The sequence below is a fragment of the Danaus plexippus genome, chromosome 12 (assembly GCF_018135715.1).
Source record: "Danaus plexippus chromosome 12, MEX_DaPlex, whole genome shotgun sequence".
NCBI classification, from domain to species: Eukaryota; Metazoa; Arthropoda; class Insecta; order Lepidoptera; family Nymphalidae; genus Danaus; species Danaus plexippus.
The window spans coordinates 7903261-7927796 of NC_083545.1; the positions used below are offsets into that span (position 1 = coordinate 7903261).

At 34.5% G+C, this 24536-nt stretch overlaps 1 protein-coding gene across 2 annotated transcripts in view; it reads left to right on the forward strand.

Annotated features, from left to right (window-relative positions):
• Positions 1–24536, forward strand: part of LOC116772344 (low-density lipoprotein receptor-related protein 2) — a 95921-nt gene that overhangs the window by 49586 nt on the left and 21799 nt on the right. The window contains exons 2-4 of one of the 2 annotated variants that reach the window (XM_032664502.2): positions 13664–13726; positions 21469–21588; positions 24083–24214. In XM_032664502.2, the coding sequence (XP_032520393.2) occupies positions 13664–13726; positions 21469–21588; positions 24083–24214 (315 nt within the window). The remainder of the gene's footprint in view (positions 1–13663; positions 13727–21468; positions 21589–24082; positions 24215–24536) is intronic. The other variant, XM_061522393.1, reaches the window with a different exon arrangement.

Sequence of the window (24536 nt, forward strand, 5' to 3'; positions counted from 1 at the left end):
TACTCACGTCAGTTAAGTCTATACGTATTCCATAGTTCTGTTTCGCTTCTAGCACAGTTTATTTGGATGTTAACTTTGCAGGTATTTTTATACTGTTCACCATGAGACGAAATCTCTTTCGAAGTACGTTCTGAGAAAGAGTCGATGTCAGTTCTGGACAGGCCCAAGTCTTTTAATATGTTGTAGAGAGATTAAGCTGTTATACTTCTCACTCCCACTTCACCGCGAACAAATGTACGACAAACCTATTCTTAATGAGTTCGTTACTGAGCTCGCAATACTTATTGACCTTGATGGCATGGTTTTAAGGGATGTTTTGGTTTTCCAAGGAACCGTAAGCTCTATTAATACAACGAGCCTTAAAAGTCGCGAATACAGAAATATGTTCGGTCTGGACGCCGACGCACAAATATCCTCTGGGATTTTATATTGCTTCTCATACGTATCCATCATTATAGTCCAATCCGGAGCCGCTTTGAGGATAGAATCAGGCTTGACGTTTGATTTTACAGCCCTAGTGCCTTCTGCTACCAAACCTATCGATCGCTCGATTACACTACTCACTAAACTTATTATCAAAAATTTAATTTTATAATATTAGGTCTGTTATTTAAAGAGTTATGACAAAAGATCCTCCAGATTCATATTAATTCATATCAGTTTTTATTCTCCTTCCAAAATTTCGTTCGTTGTTCTTCAGAAACAAGCAGAAATCTCGTACGATCTCATTTTATTGAGAGTCAAATTTATGATGATGTATAGAAGCCAATAATAATGTATCGGGGAGTTTCGGCTGTTGCGGGTTACTTAATAATTCCCAACGTTGATATTAATTGTAATAAATAAATTTTATAATGTTTGATAGAATGACATTGTCAATTTCAAATGCTAAAATAGAAACATCGAAATAGTCTTTCGTTCTGAATTTTTTTTAATCTAAATTTTATTTTATGTTTCTCGTAGTATTATAACTTGTTCATTATAATAGTGCATGTCGGTAAATTTAAACTAGTGGGATGTGATATAATTTGGTTACATATCGCGCTTTGACGCTTTAGATATCGCAAAGGACAGGTTTCTAATGAATGTGGAACGGGAAGTGATCCCGGTACGGAAGTGACGTAGCATCCTATATCCGCAGCTGAGTAGGTACTACATAGTGAAGGAGAAAAGTTTGCGCATTTATTAAAAATTAGATTAGATCATGATAATTCTTGTTTAGATTCCAATATATTGCAATAAAACTAAACGCGTCGATAGAAATCTGTTTACTCTCAACAAACGACTGTTGCAGTTGCTTTTTGTATTCGTAATAATAAGGTATAGTGCTATAAGCTCACCCCGCGGAGTTTCACGTCGTTTCAGTTTCGCGGCATATTCCTATCATTATACATAATTCATACCGAAAAACCTCGCTAAGCTCAGTGAGCCCATTCTAAAGATATAGTATTATGAAAGCGAAAGCCGTTTCTCCAATTTTTAATATCACAATAATCCTTATAAAGCTCTCTTTGTCTTGTTGGTACAGGTTCGTGTATTACTCTGAATTTAAGATAATACCGCGTTCACATTCAAATGACTCGAAAATATTCAAACAAAAAACAATGTGTTTATTACTGGGGAGTCGCTTGTGAAATAGGTTTGTAATTTTATGAGGTGGTATATTATTTTTAAACAATGACGTAAATTTAAATTTTTCTTTATTTACAATACAAGTTTTAAAGCTAAGACGTCGTCTCGACTGGTTTGAATTATTTTTTAATAAAAACAACACCTAAATATGGTTATATTGAGAGACACTTATGTTTTCTTCGTTAGTTCGTTAAAAGATTAAAGTCATTGAAATTTAGCGTGACACAGAAATACTCTTAACGGCAATAATATTAAAATATATCAGTTGTTATAATACCTGAATAAATAATAAAAACGAAGACACTCTTAAATGTAACGACTCTCTGAGAGAACACCTCGCCGGCGACCAAACCATAAATACTTACGACATCCCGTCGATAGAGGGCGCTGCGCTGCTTGACTTGGATATTAAACATCGAGGAACACGTCTAACCTTACCCACAAACACGATATATACATTGACGATTTTAAATAAAATACGCTTAACCAAAGTATTTAATATTTCTCACAGCTTGGATCTTTTTGTAGTTTTTTAAAAATAAATCACGGTTTCGGAAATCATTTATGCAACCCTCCTATTAAAGCTAGGAGGACGTTATGTAAACATTGTCATTTTTGACAGCAAAATAATAGTCCGTTCCGCAAATAAACCTGAATAATCCTTAGACGAGCTCATATCACATTACAAATGATTGCGATTGGAGATCACACGAGGATTTAAGATCTTTAATATAATGACAGCAACCTTCTCTACACAACACGTGACCGGATTGCCCGTACGGAGATCCAACCTTGATTCACATTTATCTTAACGTAATATTTAGTGAAAAAATATATAACATATAAAGCCTTTTTGTTGACGCTCATGTAACTAGATGCGTTTAACTGTCGAGGCGTCTTCACATGCGGTGTACATTTTACTGTCTGATGTCTTTTGAAGATAACGTCCTTTGGAGGTACTTTTTATTTATTATTCTTTAACTTATAGGACACGAATAATATATCTTGTAATTAATTATAATAAATTCGGTTTTTATATAATATGAATGTCATATATAGTGCCTTAGTATTTTGTGTTGTAAACAGCATCACTTATTTTATTACAAATATAATTATGACTGTTAATAATTAATACATGCCGGTGGAAATGCGACGTTCAGGCCCATTTGCATTTATATTTTAACCTACATAAGGTAAACCTGTTTGACAAATATATAATAATAATGTATTGTTAATGACGAGAAGTACTTAATATATATTTTAAATCCACTTTACTTAAATTAACAATCGACACGAATATTTTAGATAACGTTTGTATTCTTGAGCCTACGTTGTTCCGTTTCCACGTACCTGGTCCGCGGTACATCCTGTCCTTGCTGTAGGAGAGCGACGTCGCGCCGCCTGTGACAGCTCCATATATAAATGTTAATGATTTAATTATAGGCAGGATGAAGGGATCACCTCCGACGCCGAGTGACCGAACCAGACCGCGCGACCTTTGGACGAGCAATTATTGGATTATAAAATGAAGCAACCTTTTGGGGGACTCTCGCGTTTGATTAATCGCCATCCAAATACCTAATCTTGTGTTATTTAATACGAAAACATATAACATTCTATTATCATGTTTTTTCACTCTCTGTTTTGATATTGTCTGTACTTTTGCTGAGCGTATACTCATTGAATATCACTTATTCCCCTAATTATTGCGGAACTTTACATTACTGATGGAAGGTTAATAAAAAATAACTTTGACACATTAAAAATAATATGTTGTAACATTTCAAAAGTTTTAATTGATTCCAAATAAATCGCTGGGTTCGTGGATCAGTAACTCGCCGATGTTTCGTTACATGCAATGAAAACGTTATCAGTTAGATAAATATTATCTTTAACGTCTGTTAAATGAAGCCGGTTTAGTTACATTAAACAGTAATGGAAGTCAAAACTACATTATGAACTACTTGCGATTCAATTACGTCGTTAGGATTTTTTAAGAAGAAAAAGAACAGTCCTTAGGTTGAAGGCGTTTATGAGCTTAGCTTATTGAGTTCAAAAATGCAGACATTGACCTCAATGTCACTGAGGCAGTCGTCTTTATAAAGTAACGTGTGGGTACACGTGACACTATGTGTTTGAAATATATTTTAACTTTCCGCTCTCATAGTTTTGGTTCACTTGAGCGTCACTCAGACATGTGTCAATTGATGAACAGTATCACGGTGCTCTCAATTAATATTAAATGTGTAAAATAATGTAGAAAATAATTGAAGGACATATTTATATACCTTTTATGATGAGGCTAACAAATGTAAAGCTTCTATTCTTAGTATTCTAAGAAATAAGAAGAGGCGTCGTAAATATAAATAATTTAGTACCTAAGAAAGATACGTAAATAATGTAATAATATTTATGGTATATATATTATTATAGTTTTGTTGTTATGTTGCTCCTCTGTAACCTTTATATTAAGTTGTTTACTAAAAACTGAAGTCACTTGGTCTCTGTTTGGTCCAGCGTCAGTCGTGTCACTGAAGGTGTTGGCTTACAATAACATGTTTATATCAACAACCTTCCTTTACAGTATGTAGACTATGTACACACAGGCTTTTTATTATATATAAGGTTACAACTCGGGTTCACTTACACTATACAATGTATATAGTCTAGAAGAATTGTTAATTTATTGATTTTCTATGAAATAATATATAAATACAAATCAATTATTTGTATTGTATTATGGTCTAAGTATTGTATATCGTTTTACAATATTTTTTCCAGTCCCGATGATAAGCCGCCGGTAACTGACATTGAGATGAGACTTAATGGAGATCTCACAGTATTGGAGACGAGACCACATCAGGATTTGGTCTTAAAGTATCTTCTTATTTAAATTTCTTTAGAACTTGTATTTTTTTACGTACTAACTCTTCATCTTTCATCGAAATTATTCTCTCTATTCTTTGTAATTCCTTAAATTCTTATGAGTTTAAAACAAGAACAATCTAACATATAAGTTTGTCTGTTTGTAAAATTACAACGAACTATTCTTAAAGAACTGTTTCCATTGTTCTGACGGATATATAGGATACTATTAAACACTATTATTTACGTAGTTCTTGTTTGCGGACATGCTAGAATTTATCTTGTAGTATCTGAAATTGTACGACTTATCTCAAGAAACATTCCATAACATGTTACCTTAATAATTTCTACGTAATATTTCTATATTAATGTCAACTCCGTATACTATATCAAGTAACATTACTGACAATTCCTTCTAAGAAACTTGTTCTTTCGGTGGTACAGTCGTCATGTGTCAATGGAGACGCTCACCAGGTTCCCGGATGGATGGCAATTTCACGTCGCAGGCTGCATTTGCATTTAATTTCTCAGTTTCATCGATAGATTGAAGCTCTGCCAAAATACGTCGCTGGATGGAGACTTTAATTTATATTTACGACTGTCTATTAGAATTGAATTTAGAAATTTCTTTAGCGAGTTTTGGAGAGATCAGAAATTCTTTTTTAATGCACCTTTCTGGGAAAGAACACACGAACGGTTCTTTATCGAATCATGTAGAATATAAAAGCTATCACAGCGGGAGGCAGCCGTACTTATCATAGACGAGATTCGAACCCGAGAACGAGCAATTCAAATGCACGCTTTCAGGTTTGGCTTCGCTTCAAAGACGTCGTTTTAAATAAAATTTAAACTGTCTTTAATTCCTTGAATGTAATTCTCATTTCCCTTTTGCATTTACCGCATCTTCGGAAAAGCAATTGCCGATGGCTCAGTTCACTTAAACGGACTACATAATCCATACTCGCAATCTTAGGGCCAATTTATCGAAGCTAGAGTTCGATGAAGAAAAAGGAGAAGGATAAGTTTTTGAGATGTTTGTATTTTAGGATTTAAATGTTTTCTCCTAAATAACAAGCTGGCTAGATAAATATGATAATTTCATCTCCACGTTTTTTTTTTGGGTAACGCGAGTTTCAATAGTAGAGGAAAAATAAACTAAAAAAAACAAATTCTAGTTTTTGTTCGCATTTTTGTATATTTCTCTGTATTGTCAAACACTTCGAATATGTAATAATAATATAACATTTTAACATTAAAGTTATTTTAGAATAAAAATATTTATTAAAGAATTTTTCATTCAATAGGATCGTGTTTTCAGACATTTTATCCTGAATTTATGAGACCTCTGTATGTGTACTGGCCGATTCCCGCGACTTATCAGATATAAGTATTAACAAAGTTATCATATGCAAAAAACTCTAATAATTAAAAAAATAAACATCGTTGTTTCTTAAAAATTTTAATAACTTTATAAACGACGAATATATAAAAATAATCTATACTTCTATACTAATATTATAAAGAGGAAAGGTTTGATTTTTTGTTTGTTTGTTTGAAATGAATAGGCTCCGAAACTATTGGACCGATTTAAAAAATTCTTTCACCGTTGGCAAACTACACTATTCCCGAGTGACATAGGCTATGTTTTATTTTCAAAAAAATTAGGAATGATTACTAAAACTTGAATAATCTAATCCAAGGTGTAAAAAAAATTAACAAAAAACTTGCTTCAATCGCGTGAGCTGCGAAAACTATTAATAATAGAACAAAATGATGTACATATTACAATTTTTCAGCACACATCACTATGTTTAAAAAATGTCGCGACAGCATGTCTCTATCTTTTATATATTATAAGGCAGTAAAAATCGAATGTCTGTACAGTAAATATTTTTCCAAAAAACTAATTGGAGGCAATTAAAGAAGAGTCATAGAAACCAAAAAAATTATTTTTTGAATTTTTGTCTGTCTGTCTGTCTGGTACGTTATAACTTGAAAACTACTCAACGGATTTGAACGCGGTTTTCACAGTTGGATTACATATAATTAGGAGCATTGTCAAACTTTGTTTCGTCAAAATGGGTTAAGGGAAAAAAAGTTATGGTCAATTAAAAATATACTTCAAGCACTGCTTCAAAACTTTTAAACACTACAACTTAATATTGATTACTTATATATTATAAATTAGTTAATACTTAATTAGTTATATTAGTTACTAAAAAATATGTTCTAATATATGTTAATCTTAATATTAAAACTTATGAGAGGTAACAAAAATAACAAATAACGCAGTGCACGCGGGGGCGTTGAAGTGTTTCAGTGTTCACACTGTGCTCGATAGATGGCGTTGATAAAATACGTCATCAACCTAGATCGCGGTGTTAAGATTTTCCGTTGTGTAATGACGGTCGTCATTACACAACGGAAAATCTTGCGGTTCGAATGTTCTTTTTCGTTTGTTGGTTGTGGTTGTATATTATTTGTTAACATCTCTTTTCTGTATGTAATTATTTTAAGTTTGATATATATATGGTTATGCGAAAAGCGACCAACACGCGGGCGGAGCCGCGGGCAACAGCTAGTATTTTTATAAAAGGACCAAGAGTGTTTTATAAGTGACGCTCGGAGAATTTCAGAATGTACCCTTCATATAGAAGGTTACGTCATGTCGCCAATAAATCCACTGCTATAGGGAATCCTATTATATTTTCATTAGTTACAACTAAATTACAATTATCTAGGGACGTTACGTATATGTATATATTAGTGATGTATGAGACGAGGGCCGTCCGTCCGTCCGTGCGTCCGTCACGAGTGTTAGATGGACATCATAAGTAATGTCTGTAATTACATTAATTGGCTGCTAGATATAGATTTATGTTGAGAAGCTCACGTTATAGAACGAGCGCGGGCCATTGATGGAAATAAACTATTATAAATATTTTATGAGAATTTTATAATAATAATTATCGTTATATTTTATCAAAAGTATTTACATTTTCCTTGTTTTGAAAGTGAAATGAAGTGAAGTTGAATCTGTCTTGTTATAATAATCGATTCATTGGTTAAAAATAATTAATCGGCAACAAGATTAGTGAAATAGATTTAAACTGGAACACTGTTCCGAGAAGCGATCGGGTTTAGGAAACTTCAAAACAACGACTCTCTGGAGCTAGCGACAGGTTGGTCTGAATTTATTCTCAACAATACATGTACTAGGGAATTGTTGTCGTCGTAATAACTTAAGAAAGAAAGATTTAAAATAATAATAAAAACATTAAAATATTCATACTTGTAATTTCGTTAGTTTAATTTAATATACAACTTTTCATTTCATATTAAAGCGTGTGTTAAGCTGTAGAATAGTTGACGTTATTAAAAAACTATGAAGGTAGTTACAAAGTTGCGGCAATTGATGTCGCAGGCCGCGCCGCCGCTGCCACGGAGGTTGTAACCTAGCGTAGTCAGTAAATATCAATATCAGAGAGTCGACTTTAAGTACCACAGAATGAGAATTGCTTTCTTCCTTATAACATGTAGTAGATAAAATTGTGCATACTTTAAAAATTCTTTTTTTTATTTTTAAGGAAGTCCCGCTTTTGAAATCGAAGATATATCATTAAACTTTTCCTTAATCAAAAACGGACTTCACAATATAGTCATTTATATTGAATAGTGGTGAGATTAGTCTGTGCAAACATTTACTAGGTTTGAATCGTAATTTGTCAAATTAAAACAAACATACTCTAGGTATCTATGTTTGTGTAGCTTTAGTAGAATCCTAAATTTATTTATCTAAGTAGTTGAGTAAAGTTATCCGTGACTGGTCCGTTAGTGCGCTGGTCTGTGGGCGAGTTAATTTAACTTAATAAACATTACTATGGTAGACTCTTAACTGTATGCTGTACGTGTTTTCGTTCCTGTTCCTGTCTTAATATATCAATCCGAACCACGTGTTATTGTTTCATTAGTGGCTTCAAGTTAATTGCAATAATCGACATTTCATACACACGGTGGTATGACACGCACGACGTTAATCGGTTAGTCAATTAAGATCATTAAGTTGGTGATAAATAGATATTACAATCGGATCAAACAATATATTACTGTTAGTGAAGTTGCTTGGTACTAAAACAATCCTAGTTTGTATGTTATAATATAAAGGCGAAAATAAATAAAGAATCACACTTTCATAAACCTTTAGTTTCGAAGTCTTTTATAATTTTCAATTAAATTTCATTGATTTTTCAGTAAACACCTACTGATAAGTCTATCCCGCCCGTGTGCCCGCGTCCGACTGCCAAGTGTGGCTTTCATTATTTTTTTTATTTAGTCCTACGAGTAAGTCCGTCAGTTACTATTGTTTGTATCTATACTCACTTGTGTGTATCTTTGTTTGTTACTCCGTGAATCATCAAAACCACCCAACCAATTATCCGAAAAACCCCGCGGGGACTGTACGAGCCCGGGGGAAGAAGCAGTATTCAATAAATAATAGACACGTGCCCGGGTCACATACAACCGTGAAATTATAACTTTTCCAATATTAATGAAACTTGTTATGTGTTTCGTTAACACCGAGTTTATCTTAACCGCTTTAAGAAAGAAATGATGATAAAATCTTTGACATTGTTGTTGAATGCTAACAAATTTTTGTAATAAAACATTACACTCGTAAAACGTTCATAGTATATCAAAAAGCGAACTCTGATTGAACTCACTTTGAGTAATTTGCGAGCGAGCGGTTAAAGATCCTTAGACTTCCAATCAACAGTCAGCAGTAAGAGGAATTTAAACTTACAGATTTTTCTTTGATATTATTACTGTGAAGGGATTTCAATATCTAACTAAAAAGTATTCGATACTTTTATACGTATTATATAAGAGACGTTGACGTCAATGACCTATAGTCAATAAATTTTTGTCACAATCAGACAATGAACTGTAACTTTATTAACTGAAGGATATTATAATAAGGAGTAGTGTACACTGTACAAGTAAAATACAAACAACACTGTACCGTACAATCGTTAGTAAATTTCAAACAGCTATTGATCGAATATCAAAGTGTGGTAATTCCAGTGAACATCCTGTATGTATGTGCAACTACACAGCCGTAGTTACTGTCACCGAAGACACGAAACCACAGGACAATATGACGAGTTTGCATTCATTTCAGACGTGTCCAGACGATTCATTCTGCTACACTCCTGATACGCAGACACAACGGTTATTATTGGATATTAATGTTTCACTGCAACTTAACATTTGCTACTGTTTATAACAGAACTCGTAACATGCTAACGTAGTTTAATCGCTCAATGAAGTCGTGTAAGTTTAATATAACAGAGGTGTGAGTGGCGAGCCGTAGCTTAATAAAGTTAGCGGAGTCGTCGGGGAGGCGGGTCGGTGTGCTGAAACTAGTTTAATTGTCTGCGGAGCACGTAAATAGTATGGAACAACACCAGATAATTGAAACACCCCTACACACGAAATATATACATACATAGGGCAATGCAATTTACCAACATTGCCTTCACATACCAAGGGTGCTAGGGACAATTGACAATTAAGACGTATTATATATATCTCATGTACAGCAGAGTGTGTATGCTGTTCATAACCCAACCATCAAACAACGAATTCGATTTAAGTAAAACTTTGTATCAGGGTGAGACTAGCAGTGTTATAGCAAAGCTGGTAGTATCAAACACGTCCGACTCAATGTTTCGCCTCAAGCCCAACCAAAACCAAAACTAGTTGTATATGGAATTTTAATTTAATTTTTATAGTTGACATAATTTGTGAGACTTCTCATGATATCATCTTTTAAAACCAAATCTGTGTCGCGATGTTTAAAACTCTCTTACTTCATCAAGTTTGATGGATTTGTAAAGCGAATCAGACGGAATATTTCCAAAGTCACAGTTCCGAATCTTGCTCTATATTCTCTACGTCGACAAGTTTTATGGGTTCTCTAAAGGTCGCAATACTTACATACATACATATATATACATATGTATATATAATTCGTACTTTCGCCCAACTTAGCAGCCTCACTTCCCTTAAACCGCTAGGACTTAGTGGCAATAAATAAGACACTTCCTTCTATTGTTTTTACCTTAATCTTTCTCTTTTAAGATTTAAACGCGAATTTCGTATTTACGGTCCCCTTGGGGCTTGTTAATATATTTTTTTGTTGAACCGTTTTTCCGAGATGTTGAAAAATCGGCATTTTCATTTCAAATCCATAACAATAATGATGTTAAAACCAATATAATTATTAAAATTATAACAATGTGAAGCTTTTAATTATAGTACGTATATTAAATGTTCCTAATTAGTTTTACTGCAAAAAGGAATTATTTATTTAATCGGTGATACATGTATATAAAAGTCCCGACTTAATGTCGTCAGAGTCTGTTACACATATGGATATACATTTATATGATAGACCTTGTAATAAACTAAGTTTGGATAATAATTTACTGAACTATTTATTGTATGAGAACAATATAATGAATTCCTGACTTTATTAGCAGCGTGTGACATTCCTAAATATAAATATCTAAAAGCCCTTACTATATAAAATAAAACAAAATCATTTATACGTGAAATGGCAGTAATTACATCGGTATAATACATATCGCGCCCCGCGAGTTTGGTCGTTGACACTTATTTATTTCGTATAATTCGTAATGTAAAGTTACTTCGCTACCAGCTGCATTATGTGCATATGAAGTGTTCATCGCGACTCGTGATGTTATCCCGGAGTGTCGCTAGTGACACCTTAGAAGTAGGTATTAAAAATGTGAAACGCAGATAAAAGAAAAACTAGTTCATGATTCTTAGAGCTCGATGAGGACTAGCAATTAGTGTTAATCTGATTTCCGATAATTACGTCACCGCTTAAATGTCCCAGGACAGGAACGAGCGCTTTCACTCCACTCGATGGCGAGAGTTCATAACGTTATGGACATTCAAAGAGAACGAACAGTTTGTGATGAGCATTCATAGGATCGGAACTGAATATACCTACATGTATATGATATAATACAATAGCTTCGTCTCATACAATAGCTTTTTCTGATGTTTCGCTAACTTTATAATGGTGATGGAGGCGTGTTCATAAAAATGCAGACAAGCCGACCGACCGACCTCAAACGCTAATTAATTCGAGCTCATAGCGTCCGCTCATAAACTCGTTATCAACCACGCGTCACACAACTCACTGGCCCAAAGTTCATATAGTCGATTAAAAATAACAATTAGTGAGTGTTAATCGAGTTTTCAGTATAAATTGCGTTTCGCTTAGTTATATTACGTTCGCAAAATTTCTAAAATAAACTTCACAAAGTGTATCAGTCGCGGTTGCGAGAAGTCTAGTGCTTTTATCTTCCGTAATATAATTCTCTTCATTATACCGCGCTTGCGTAAATTATGCCGTGCCAATTAGTCAACTTGCTGGTGGACACTGTTCACTTCATTCACAATACATATTAATTGCTTATATACATAATGATGTCGCCGTTTATGAAGAGCCTTTACTATAAAGTATTGTTCATACACTACTATAATATGTTGAGAACAATCGCTCACCTTCCACCTGATTGTTTCGGCAAAAAGAGTAATAGAAAACGAACGAACACACTGTTTCAGGCTTATGTTGGATTTCCGCAATGGAGTGTACATTGTGTAGCGGAAGGTGGAGGACTTGCGCGTATTTTAGATTCAAAATATTTTATTTTATCCACCATTTTCTGTTGCCTTATAACTTACATGAAATTGAAAAGATACCTTGTATAAAGATAAGATGTAAGCACAGATGTAGTAAAATAATATTTGCTTTTAGTTTTTAATAAATTATTCATATATAAATAGTTTTATTCCATGTTAATTTGTTGAACACTTCCAATGTATGATTTATACGTAGATATAGAAGAAACTTAAAAGAATTACGTTTTGTTATCGTCAGTGTTTTCGTAATGGAACACATTACCTCCGTTCGTTCTGAACGGTCGTCATTAACACTTTAATAAGGTAACCGTTCTACTTGGCATTCATCACGCTCTGCGATATAGTAATGTAGTGTAGAAAACTACAGCAGAGGAGGAGATCACATCAAACAATACACAGAGCCTACGCAACTCGTTTTATTTAAATTCCCTATATATTATACTTCACAAACGTTAATAAATTACCGTCATTTTTCTTAAAAGTGTCTCAAAAATATTTTAAATTTAAACTAACATATTCTTCATGTTGTTTCAGGTAATGCGACGGCATTTACGACGATGATAAACGTAAAAGAAGACGTGAAAAGTCTTTAGATAAATATACTGTACTCTCTAAATGAAACACTATTATAAAGATTCATTTGTTCATCAACATAGTATTCTCCGACAATGGGAGCAAACGAGGTTGCAGGGCGCTCGGTCAGGTCGCAAACAATCACAACGAACATCTAAGGTTTCATAATGTGCTGCCCGACGACTAATTACCGCTCTAATGATCCACGTTTGTGTATTAGGAACATTATGCTCTGAAAACAAATAATTTAAAGCGTTATATTTTGACTGTCATGATTAAATTTGCGGTTCCGTATCAGCAATTCCTTTTACTAGAATTAACTTTCCAATTTAATTGGTAATTTAAAACATTGTATATTGTTCGGATATTGTATTCGCTGAACCGAGTATAGTGAACTCCTCCGGTTTAATTAAATATGCATCAGAAAAACCGTGGAGCTCAGCTTAGACGAGGGACTGCTTAGTGCTTAATAGCATTGACTGCATCGGGATAGAACCAAGGTTGCCGTAAACAGATACAATATATTTTACTCAGTAAATATCTGTACATATAGCGACAGCTACATAAAAAGTGAAATATCTGTGTCTCTGAGTAACTGTCCTCGCCGGGAGAGGACGATGAAAACAATCCGTTAAAAATATTCCGTTCAAATTGTTAGCATTGAATATGAATCAGAAGTTGAGATGATGATTGTATACACTATCCATACATTACAATGTACAATGCGACCAGGAAACCTGTTTTTATTCTTCTCCTGAAACTCACACAGCAGCGAACACTTGAAATATATAAATTATAATTGTATAATATTGTGGGTGTTGTTCAAGCGAGTGTTTGAGATGTTTTTGTCTTTCAGGACGCTCGGGGCGTATGAAGCCTCGGATTGCAAAACAATTTTTAAAAAAGTTCCGTTACAAAGGTACGTCGTAGAGGGCGCTACTTGTTGTGTTTTTGTGTGCCTTATTAATTTCAGCTGTTATATTTTCTTCCTGTCAGTTGTAGTGTTGTAGCATAGTATAGTATAGCAACTTGTTGAACCAGCTCGTTGTAGCGTGTTTATACTGTCAATATATTTATTTAAATGTGCACATTATTATTTTCTTTTTGTTTCTGTCAAATTTTATATTTTAATGTTTTTCTTTATAACATAACTTTGTAGACAGACTTCTTTAGCCGTGTTATATCTTCGGTTTGTTTATTTTTCACGACGTTTTAACTTATTCCATATGCTATTCTGTTTCTTACTTAGAGTGCTGTAATTTCTTTGCGGAGGGATTTAAATGTTTGCAATGTCGTTCATTTCGCAATGTTTTCATTGACGTGGGTTCTGAACCTTATATATAACACACACGACTTAATAAGTATCGATCCTACTTTATGAATTCAATTAAAACATTAAATGAAGTGACTTATAATTAATTTACTGATATCAATAAATTCTAGAAGCGGCCTCGACGGTTCCTCAAGTACCGGCAGCCGGTCGCGGGGTGACTGCTTATAGTTAATTATGTTATACTTAACATGTTTATTGTACACAAACATAACGAATGGAATTCATTTTTATATAACTATCAAAATGTAATGAAAGCACACGTTTTATTTTCCTTTCTTATGACTATACATATTCAAACCGAGGACCGCCTCAGCGTGGCGGGTAGCGTGATATATTTATTCGAGTTCATACGTCCACAACCACAACGAGTACCTACTAATACATTTCACTATCATTATTTCCTTCGCTTGTCATTTAATATCGACTTCATTCTGATGACTGAATCTTAACAATATATTGTTGTTATGAATAGGCTTGTGAGAACGTAAGTATTGTGTGAGATATAATTTGTTAATAATTATACTTAGTTTTCTTGTCATCTAATCTGAAACTCACATCCCGAAGGCCGAAGACAAACTTTTTAGTTTGCTTTATACTTGATATTATATTATTTTTATAATTATTTGATTTGCTCTGTTTGCTGATGTTTGAACGAGAAAACCATTTGATTTGTAGAGTCAACGACATGAGGAGACTTTGTGGACAAAATACGGAATTATGAATATATTGTTCCTGAAGGGATCACGTCGGAGGAATCTTGGAATTTTATATGCATGCTGAGTGTTCCCAACACGAATATTTGTGAACGTTTCCATCTGGCAATAAATCGATCTCAGATTTGCCTCATTGGTCACGATAATGCCTTGGTGCAAAAAAAAACTACGAACACTATTTCATAGCCGACGAAGTTCCTGTCAGCTCCGCTCTGTTTCTTCCAATCAATCAATGGTTGTAATTCTCGTAAAAATTTGTTTTCCTTTAAACACATTTCTCACAAACAGCGGACGACATCTGCACACATGATGTTATAGTCCCTCTGGTTGTAACTCGTCGTCAGCCAAAAATGCTTTTATAAATAAATTTGTTCTCATATGGAATTTAATTTGAACACGAGGCAAATTTGTAACATCGCTGGCAAATAATGTTAGCTGAGTGCACCCTTGGGGTTCGCCATCTTCAAAAAATGACATGAAAATTCTATATTGGAGTAAAAATATTGTAAAAAAAACCTCACTGGCTGGCTGCATAGCGAAGAGAAAGATCTGCTTATATTTTACGACCTGCCATTCACAGACTCTAAGGCTCTGTACAGGTTGTGTCTATATCTTAAATCATCGACTTAACGATTTCTTTTTTTTTCCTAATTAGGTTAAAAAGGTTTTGGTTATTCGCTAGGATAAAATAATAATACTAGTCAAAATTGTATTTATGTACTTTCATATATATATTGTTTATTAATATAAAGAAAGAGATTTTTAGTAATAGTTAGAAAAATATATAACAATTGAGATAAAGACACATAAGTTATGAATGTTTCTGTGAAATGAAAGAGAAGACTTATTATTATTATAATCAACGAATATTCAGACACGTGTGAGTACTCAGCCTAAAAAAGTATAGTTAAGATGTATGGGCCGTAATTTAAATACTTTTTATGGGATTTTTTGCGTTTGAGGGACCCCTAACGTTCAACGGGGAAAGGAATCGGGCTTACCCCCCGATAACTCGTGAATAGATGGATTTTCTTTCTAAATGATGGGCCATTATCAGTTTTACATGGCCATAACACTGAAGGCTTTTATTATATTACCATCAGGCAGCAGCGTATGTCTTTATTATATTTTATTTATATTTATCCCTTTACATATATTTTGGTTCCTTGAAATATTTTTCTATAGTTACACTAAAAAAATATTTAATATTTAATTTGTTCTGATCATCTGTATTTAATGATTATTTATAGCATGTCCTCAACTGCGACTTTCCCAATTAAACGAAAAAATATTTGATATCAATGACTCGCCCCAGTTCGTTACTTTTTAAAGGACGTGCAGCTGTAAACACGCATCTGCAAAAGTAAATATTCTTGTAAATCATAACATTTCAGATGTCAGGCGATGTCTATATTCTGATTGCTCGCTGGATGTCTGCCGATGTATCCGCGGGCGTTCGACAATTGCGAAACAATCTCGACACAACAATATAAATTGTTCCTCTGACTCGTGGGGATTGTTTTTAAATTTCGTTACGGGTCTTATGAGGCTGGCACCAGAAAGAGATGATATACGAGATGAGAATTTGATGGAGAGAGACGACAGAGAAACTTCTCTCGAGTTTTGATCGGATCTAACTAAAGTTTTACGAGTTTGGGTAATGCTGTAGACCTGCAGGTTATGCTGTTTCTTAATCACGAGACTTTTTTGTTTAAATTAATATCAATAGTCATGTTAGACGATCTTATCAATGAATTTTCTTGATGAAATTTATTTAATCAGGTCGACTTGTTTATAAATGAAGAGTTCAATTATCGTTTGAGCTTAGCAAATCGAAAAATAATAAAATTACGATTACGGATCAAAAATGCTGAACGCTTTCACACACGATTACATTAAAATGGCTAAAAAATACACAAAAAAATGATTGGTTTTAATCTCTCCACTAAAACCACTTTATATTCATATTGTACACTCCCCAGAGCGCCGCCCGGCTCCTATTTTACCACTGTTGTATTTTTATTACGCGATCCAAATTTTTCTTAGAGCCAACATAGAGTCGGTATAAATAAATACTCACGCTGGGACGAACATTATTAGTACTCGATGTTTAGAGGAATTCCGCGTAACAAGAATTCGATTCGAACGGTTACCATGGACATAAGTACATACCTACATAGATAAAGTAAAGTATAATGTTGAAATAACAGCAAGTTATGTTAGGAGAGCTGAATCATTTGTAATAAGTTAACGAAATTCTTCAACACACTCTTCATCTTCAGATTGGTGAAATAAATTATTCATACTTATGTTAAGACGAGACGGACGTTCTCATGCCGGGAATTTATAAATTAATAATTAAGCAGATACGTCTGCGGATGTTCACTAAAGATGACGAAAGACAAAAGATATTCCTCGTCTATTTGTCGCCGACCATTTAAGCATTCAAGGAGACAGTAACTACATCAGGTGTACCGTTCAGTATTTCAGGGCTGGTATGTACGCGGACACGTTCGCTCGTATTTCATGAAACGCTTCCAAAACAAATATTAGATTTGCATATAATTCCCGCGGAAAGGTAAAAAGGTAAAGCCGTATAACAAATATAACGCTGAAATAAAAAATGCAAACATTTTTATTTAACTAAAGCGTTATGCAAAGATCAATTACCTTCAGCTCGCTGTTACACTTTAAAACGATATTGACAAACATAATATCATTATATATTTCATATTATGTCAACAGAATGTTAGTGTTAAATAATTTGCCCATATGAATACGATAAGTCGATATTTAAGTTAGCCTTATTGAAATTAGAACAGAAATAATGAAAGTGTCAAACTCAGTTAACCCAAACCTCCCTCCACTAGACTAGTTCCTCCCCAGCGCCTGTGTTCATAGACCTCAAGCATAGAGTTGTTGGACTTGAATCCGGTTAGAACAGTAACGTATATGAAGTAGGTCAGTATTTCGACCAAGTTTAAGTCCCATCAAAACGAGACATACTTGACGATCTCATCTTTTGGTTTTCGGAATCAATTCCTTCTCTAAAGCCTGATTCATATAATTTATATAATTCTTTTAATCCGATAGCTCGTCCTCCACGGGACGGTATGGCGAAGCGAATCAAATTATCAAGTTGAAGCAAAAAGGCGACACGTCATCCTGGGAACCCCGGGAGATGGCGGCGCTCTCATCTCTTAAGAGCACTCCGCTTAACGGATGCTGCAATTTATATTGCGTTAATCTATAATATACTGTATGTAGGAAAGGGACTTTGGGAAAGTATAATTATATAAAGTTGTCCCATTTATCTCTGGAGTATAAAACTTCTCTTTGTTATATTCGTATGATACAAAAATAAAATATGAAGCTCTTAATATTGGAGTTATATCAAGTGTAGGATATCGATACGATTGTATGATTATAGATGAGACAAATAATACATGTGCGGACAACATTATAAATATTAACGCAGGTTTTTATCGAATTACACTGTTCGGTTCGGGCTCAGGATGACTGAGTACTGTACAGTCTACACACATGCACACAGACCTACCTCCCCACGTTATGAATGGATGAGACGGGACGTCGCTTCAAATACTTCATCGGGATTCATCGGTATTTACATTCACAACATACAAACATCGCGCGGAATTAGTTACGGAGATATCGCCAGCTGTTAGTTCCGCTTCATTAGACTAACTCGACAACCGTTCACTCCTCACACGCTGTCGCATATAATAAACATACGATGAAATATCTTAAATGACCTCGCTCCAGTCGCTGCTCCAGTCGCCACCATCGTCACACCGATATTGCAAGTTGTTTAAGGAACGTTTAAAGATTTCTTTACATTTCGTGTTTTAAAAAACTCATGCCACGGTCATTTCAAATGGACACATAACTCGCAAGTAGTAAGACTCAAAGTATCACAAACAAATGGCTCTCTTTGTTGGCTGTGTTTACTCTATACTACAGAGACGTGGGTTTAATTTTTCTACTGTTTTGTCCTCTTTATAATAACAATAATTAATAATAAATTTAATGTAACATACAAATATACTCACTCATTTTTATTTAGTTCTTTGTGGACCTACAGGCGCTTTGATTCCGGGACACATTACAACAGACGGAAAACAACGTGTAATACACCAGTTGAGGGATGTCGTAAAAATGTTTTATAGAACCAAATTACCTAAGCATTAAAAATACGGTTTTTTTTTTGGACAACGCTTCTAGAGTGATTGAATGTTTTATGGTCGCTTTTTACAGTTACGAGGCGACCCTTTTTATTTTATTTCATTTCTTCTGTACATTGTTTCGTTATAGTCACGTCATATCATTACACGAGTAAATTACCTGGACGCGTAACACTTTAAGTGTCTTTTATAAAAATCGAAGTTGGTGTGATTTATAAAGGCCAAAAGTTCTTAGTCTCCATGCAGCCAGGCTCCGCACACGTCTCACTCCACGCGGGATGTAACGTCGTTTATACTTTCCTAATTTAATATTTCTCGTATCTAACCTCAACTCCGACTCTTCTTTCCACATAACTTTTTAGTTTCAGTGACAGTTTTTAACTTCGTGAATGTTTAAAATACTAAAAATCGAATTCAGTAGATAAAAGTGTTTCCAATAACAGAGACTTTAGCTTTTTATTTATATCTATTCCTTTATGAGCGTATTTAGTAACCGGATTGTAGAACTTACTATTTTTATGTATTGTAATTATTAGTCCACGTCACCTCACAGAGTAACTGAACGCCACAGCCAGGCGCCCACTACTTTTCTTTAATATATATTTGTTAATTTAGTTTCTTACTTTGTGTATTTTTCACATTCCTCATCATCTCCGTCGCTCACGAAAGCCTATTACATGTTTTATTCATCACATCACAGAGTACCACGAACTTTATACGAGACTTTACAACATATAGTCATAATATAAATTTCTTATATATACATATATTTATTATATGTATATGTATATCTGCTACTGTCGCTTTTGAGTTGGGATTTCATTACATAGTTGCTTATAAAAGAGAAAATATGATAAGTGAAGCGTGTACAATTCGGTTCCTGTCACAAGCGTACAACAAACATACTAAGTACATGTTATCTTTCGCTCTTACCTCACTTGTTAGATGTCGCCTGATGCGTGTTCGAGAAATACATCCTAAAGTTGTCCGGTTAAGATTCAATTAAGATATGGAAAGATTAAGTCGAGCAGCAACGAGCTTTAATAAAAATGGGTATCAGTTCAAGACGCCGTTTTCTGAGCGTTCAAAGACATCTGCTGATTAAATAACAGGGAAATGTTGTAACCGCGGCCGGGGACACGTGAAGCAAACGGAATCCCGAACGAGACGGAAATTAATACTTTGATGCTTATTACAACGAAAAGAGAAACTTATCAATTTAATAATAATTGTTATTATTTGTCTGTTTTTTTCTCACTTTATTAAATTGGTTACAAACATTATGAAAGGAATATTTTATGACGAACGTTTTCAAAGAATTTTCCTTTATTGTAAGAATATTGTCCAGTTGGAAACCGCCAGTTATAAGAGTCGCACTCCTTTGAAGTAATTTTCGTTATTTTGATTAAATTGTTACAATTTACATGTTAAAGACTTCTTTTGAATGACAAAGAGAAAATTCTAGAAAGTATTCTTATGTCTTTTGTGTTGAGGATGTTCTGATAAATGTCACAGTGACCACGATTTATGAAAATATATTACTTTAATTAAAAATATATTAGTTTAAGAATTTTAAAATAAAAATATAAATGTTCTCCTTGTAATAACTACTTTAAAAGATCAGGAACTCCTCTTGGTTTCGCAGTTTTTCTAATTTCCTGGACAAAGTCAATGTTTTTCATGAAACTTTATGACAACATAAAAAATTGGGAACTAGTTCGCAAGTTACGTATCGATCTGTTCAAGTACATATAAATACCAAAGAAGGGATTGTCTAACCAACTCCTAACACAATATTAAAAACTGTCTTACAAAAGCAAACTATATTAAAAAGTTACTAATATATAGTGAGTGCTCAGTTTTAATAATTCTCAATGAAAACTAACAGCCTTCGTCAGTAGCCAAGTCCTGTTCCTCTAGTCTATTACGTTACAAGTAGCGTAGGTTTACAGCGTTGAAGTAGTTAATATGAACTTAATCGGCCGTATCGTATTTAAGAGCAATTAATGTATTAATTATAAGAGGAGAACGATCGCTTTACGTACAGAACGATCCGCGCGATACAGCCTTGTTTGTTAACTGTTTCATTAAATTTGATTATATTGATATTGTTCCGAATTGAGTGTCGAGTGTCCTTTGAAACGGATAAAGGGCCAATTACGTTTTCTTTGAATAATTTATAAAACATTGACAGTAATAAATGGATTTGATAAAAGTAAATATTGTATTAAAATGTCTCTCACGCTACGTTATAGGGCTTGAACATATTATTTTAAAGCTTTTAATATACTATCGTTGAATGCGAGTTGTTTGTATTTAACCGTATATTTGGTGTTGTAATCTGTACGTAAAACAGTTCCTGTCTTTCGAGGTTTATTTATTTATATGTATGTTGTTGTTTGTCTGTCCGCAGGCGACACAATATGTCCGAGCGGCATGTTTCGTTGTCCCGAGGGCAAGTGTATTCCGGCTCTCTGGGTCTGCAACTATCAGAGGGACTGCGAGAAAGGAGAGGACGAGTTCCAGTCGTGTCGTAAGTACAACACATAAGTCGTAACAAACATACAAACATACGAGGTACTAAGAATGGACCGACGCCGGTACTGTTAGCATCGTATTATTTAGTTATATCCAGTCATCCTTTACAACAATAATATTATTTAAATTCTAAACGTATTCAACATTCATTGCTCCTCTGCATCACTGGACAGAGGAACAATGTGTGTAATTTCGTCAAATCCACTGCAAGACGTGACTCAGATACGAAGTCCGCTACCCTTACACCAAGTCTGCCTAGACACACTACATACGGAGCGTTTCAAGTTTTCCATTCATTAAGTTACGTAGATACTATCGTGTGCTAAGAAACTTGTGATAATGGTCATGGATATTGAGACACCGAACGAGATATTGTGATGAATATGCAAGGATAACAATGTTAATAAAGAATTTAATGTTATAAAGATAAAGAAAGAAAAAAAAATGAAAGATATAGAAATGTAATTTTTGATATTTACAAACAAATGAATCATCAATGATTTAAATACGTTGTCCCTCTCACGGTTATACAAATCACAATTAAATGGAATCCTCGTGTTTAAAATTCTACCAACAATGTACACGAGGGGACCGTTTAGACAACAACACATGTATTAGTGATAGACTGTACACGGTTTGTATTTACCTGGAGGATGTTTTTAAATACACAGTTAAGACCAGCTCTATCATAGCGGACTGACGGACAGTCTGTGCTGTATATTGATTACATTTATACCGTTTAGTAAAACATATATAGTACATGAATGAATATCGCAGCGAGCGAGGCCGTCAATGTGAAACTCAGTATTTCACGTACGAACAGATGCCCTCACTCCTGACTGAGCACTTTGTCCGACTAAATATAACAATTAGATTAACGGGATCGTTATTCGCCACCGATATTAAATTTATTTAACTGTATTTCGTTTTGGTCGTTGTGTTGTTGAATCATTCCATCATTATAACGATCTTATTCATTGCCAATAATGATGCAAAACCCATAATAAGTTTTCGTCTGTCATCGCAGATAAGTAGGTACGACTGAAAATGAAAGAATTCTTCAGTGTATAGATTATATATTAAAATATAAAAATAACTTTTTAATTATATTAGTCTTTTCAGTAAATTTTAAATATTCTTTACCTTTCCAGCTAGTCGTTACCCCTCTCGTACCTCCACATGTGCTTTGTCCGGGTGATATTTTAAGTCATCTTAAATGAAGTGAATGGATTGGAATTTTGTTTCGCTTAAAATTTTACAAAACCCACTCTTACCTACTCTGCCTTCTTTTCTAATATCTTGACCATTTTTTTATATTGCTCGTCGGCCAGTCACCGGCTATGTTTAATATTCATTAAAATATGAAAGAAACTATATTAAATATTTTTCTTTTGTCTTTTAAAATCAAGTCGACTTTCTTTATTTCACTGAAACATCAGAATCGCTTCCAACTGTGAGCTATCTTTCTTACTTAACCTTTTTGTGCTATCTTCGTCTCGTATCAAATATTCACCGCTATTCAAGGGTTCATTATCGTAACATATTTCCACGAGATCATTATTTCGAAACATGTCATCGGATATTTCGTTAACATGAAGTGTGGAAGAAAACAAGTCTGTTTGTATAAAATAAATTAATTGTTTTAAAAAACCGTCGTTTAGTCGTTTAATAGATTTAAACAAAAATAAAGTACGAACAGCTATAACGTGAGATTGAAGAGAGCTGTAAAACAAAGACACATCCGCCCGGTCCATGGCTGGCCGCTCGTGAATGACCCGCTTTATCCCGCCTTTGTTGCAATGTCGCTGTAATATTTTGCGCGCATTCCTCGGCACCAAAATGGCCGCTAAGCCGAGAAAAATAGGCTTAGGTGGTGTCATGTGTCAAATGGATGCTAATGGCGAGTGCAGCTTTGTAAGATTTATTCTGTTACACTGGTTTTATTTTCCGCTGTTTGAATGCATACATATTATATGAAGCAATTTCGGGAACTTTAAAGAGTCGTGAATCACTAGTAAATACAAAATTCAGTTAATGATTCAATACGTTGTAATTAGAATGATTTCATCCGATACGCCCAGTTTCTAAACATGTACACACATTGTTAGAGGAAATTTATTTAGTTTAGAATAAAAGGGCATGTGATTTATAACAATGGCTGAACGAACAATAAACCGCGCCGAATCATTACCATTCATTCGATTGTACCCGCAACCCGATAAGGAGCCTTCGCACTCCCGCACGTACAGGAGGAGTCGGGAGGAGTCAGGAGGAGCCAGCAGTAGGAGGAGGTTCGAGGGTTGTTGATTGATGACCGACACTGATTACAGGTCGGCTCGACCTCCGTACTAATGACGGTTGCGATAGATCCCTTCTGTGTGCTTTGAATATTTATCGAGTCCACATCCAAAGTAGCAGTGTACACCGGCCTCCCGCCCTCATTGTGTTCGTTAACGTCCCTCTAATATATATGTAATATATTGTTCCAGCTCCTCCGGAATGTGAGGCTGGTCAATTGACATGCGGACAGTACGTGTGGAACAAGACGTACTGCATCCCGCCGCACTACAGATGTGATATGCACGTGGACTGTGTCGATGGAACCGACGAGGCAGACTGCAGTGAGTACAAACTACACCACGCCACAATAAACGAAACCTTGCCACAATACACAACACCTTGCCACGATACACAACATTAGCATTAATGCACGGCTTCTCGCCACAATAAATAACAAACCTCCTCAGTAATCATCGGCACATCGCAATAAAACAAACATGTATTGGATATTAGGTTTTATACTTTATATAAAACCAAACTCCTCCTTCTCCCGGGTAAACTATCAATTAAGAATGTCTTTAGTGATTTTAATCATATATTTTTAACGCCTTCTACAACTTGGTAGAAGATTCTTATGCTTAGCGCTTGCTTGTCTGGATCAGA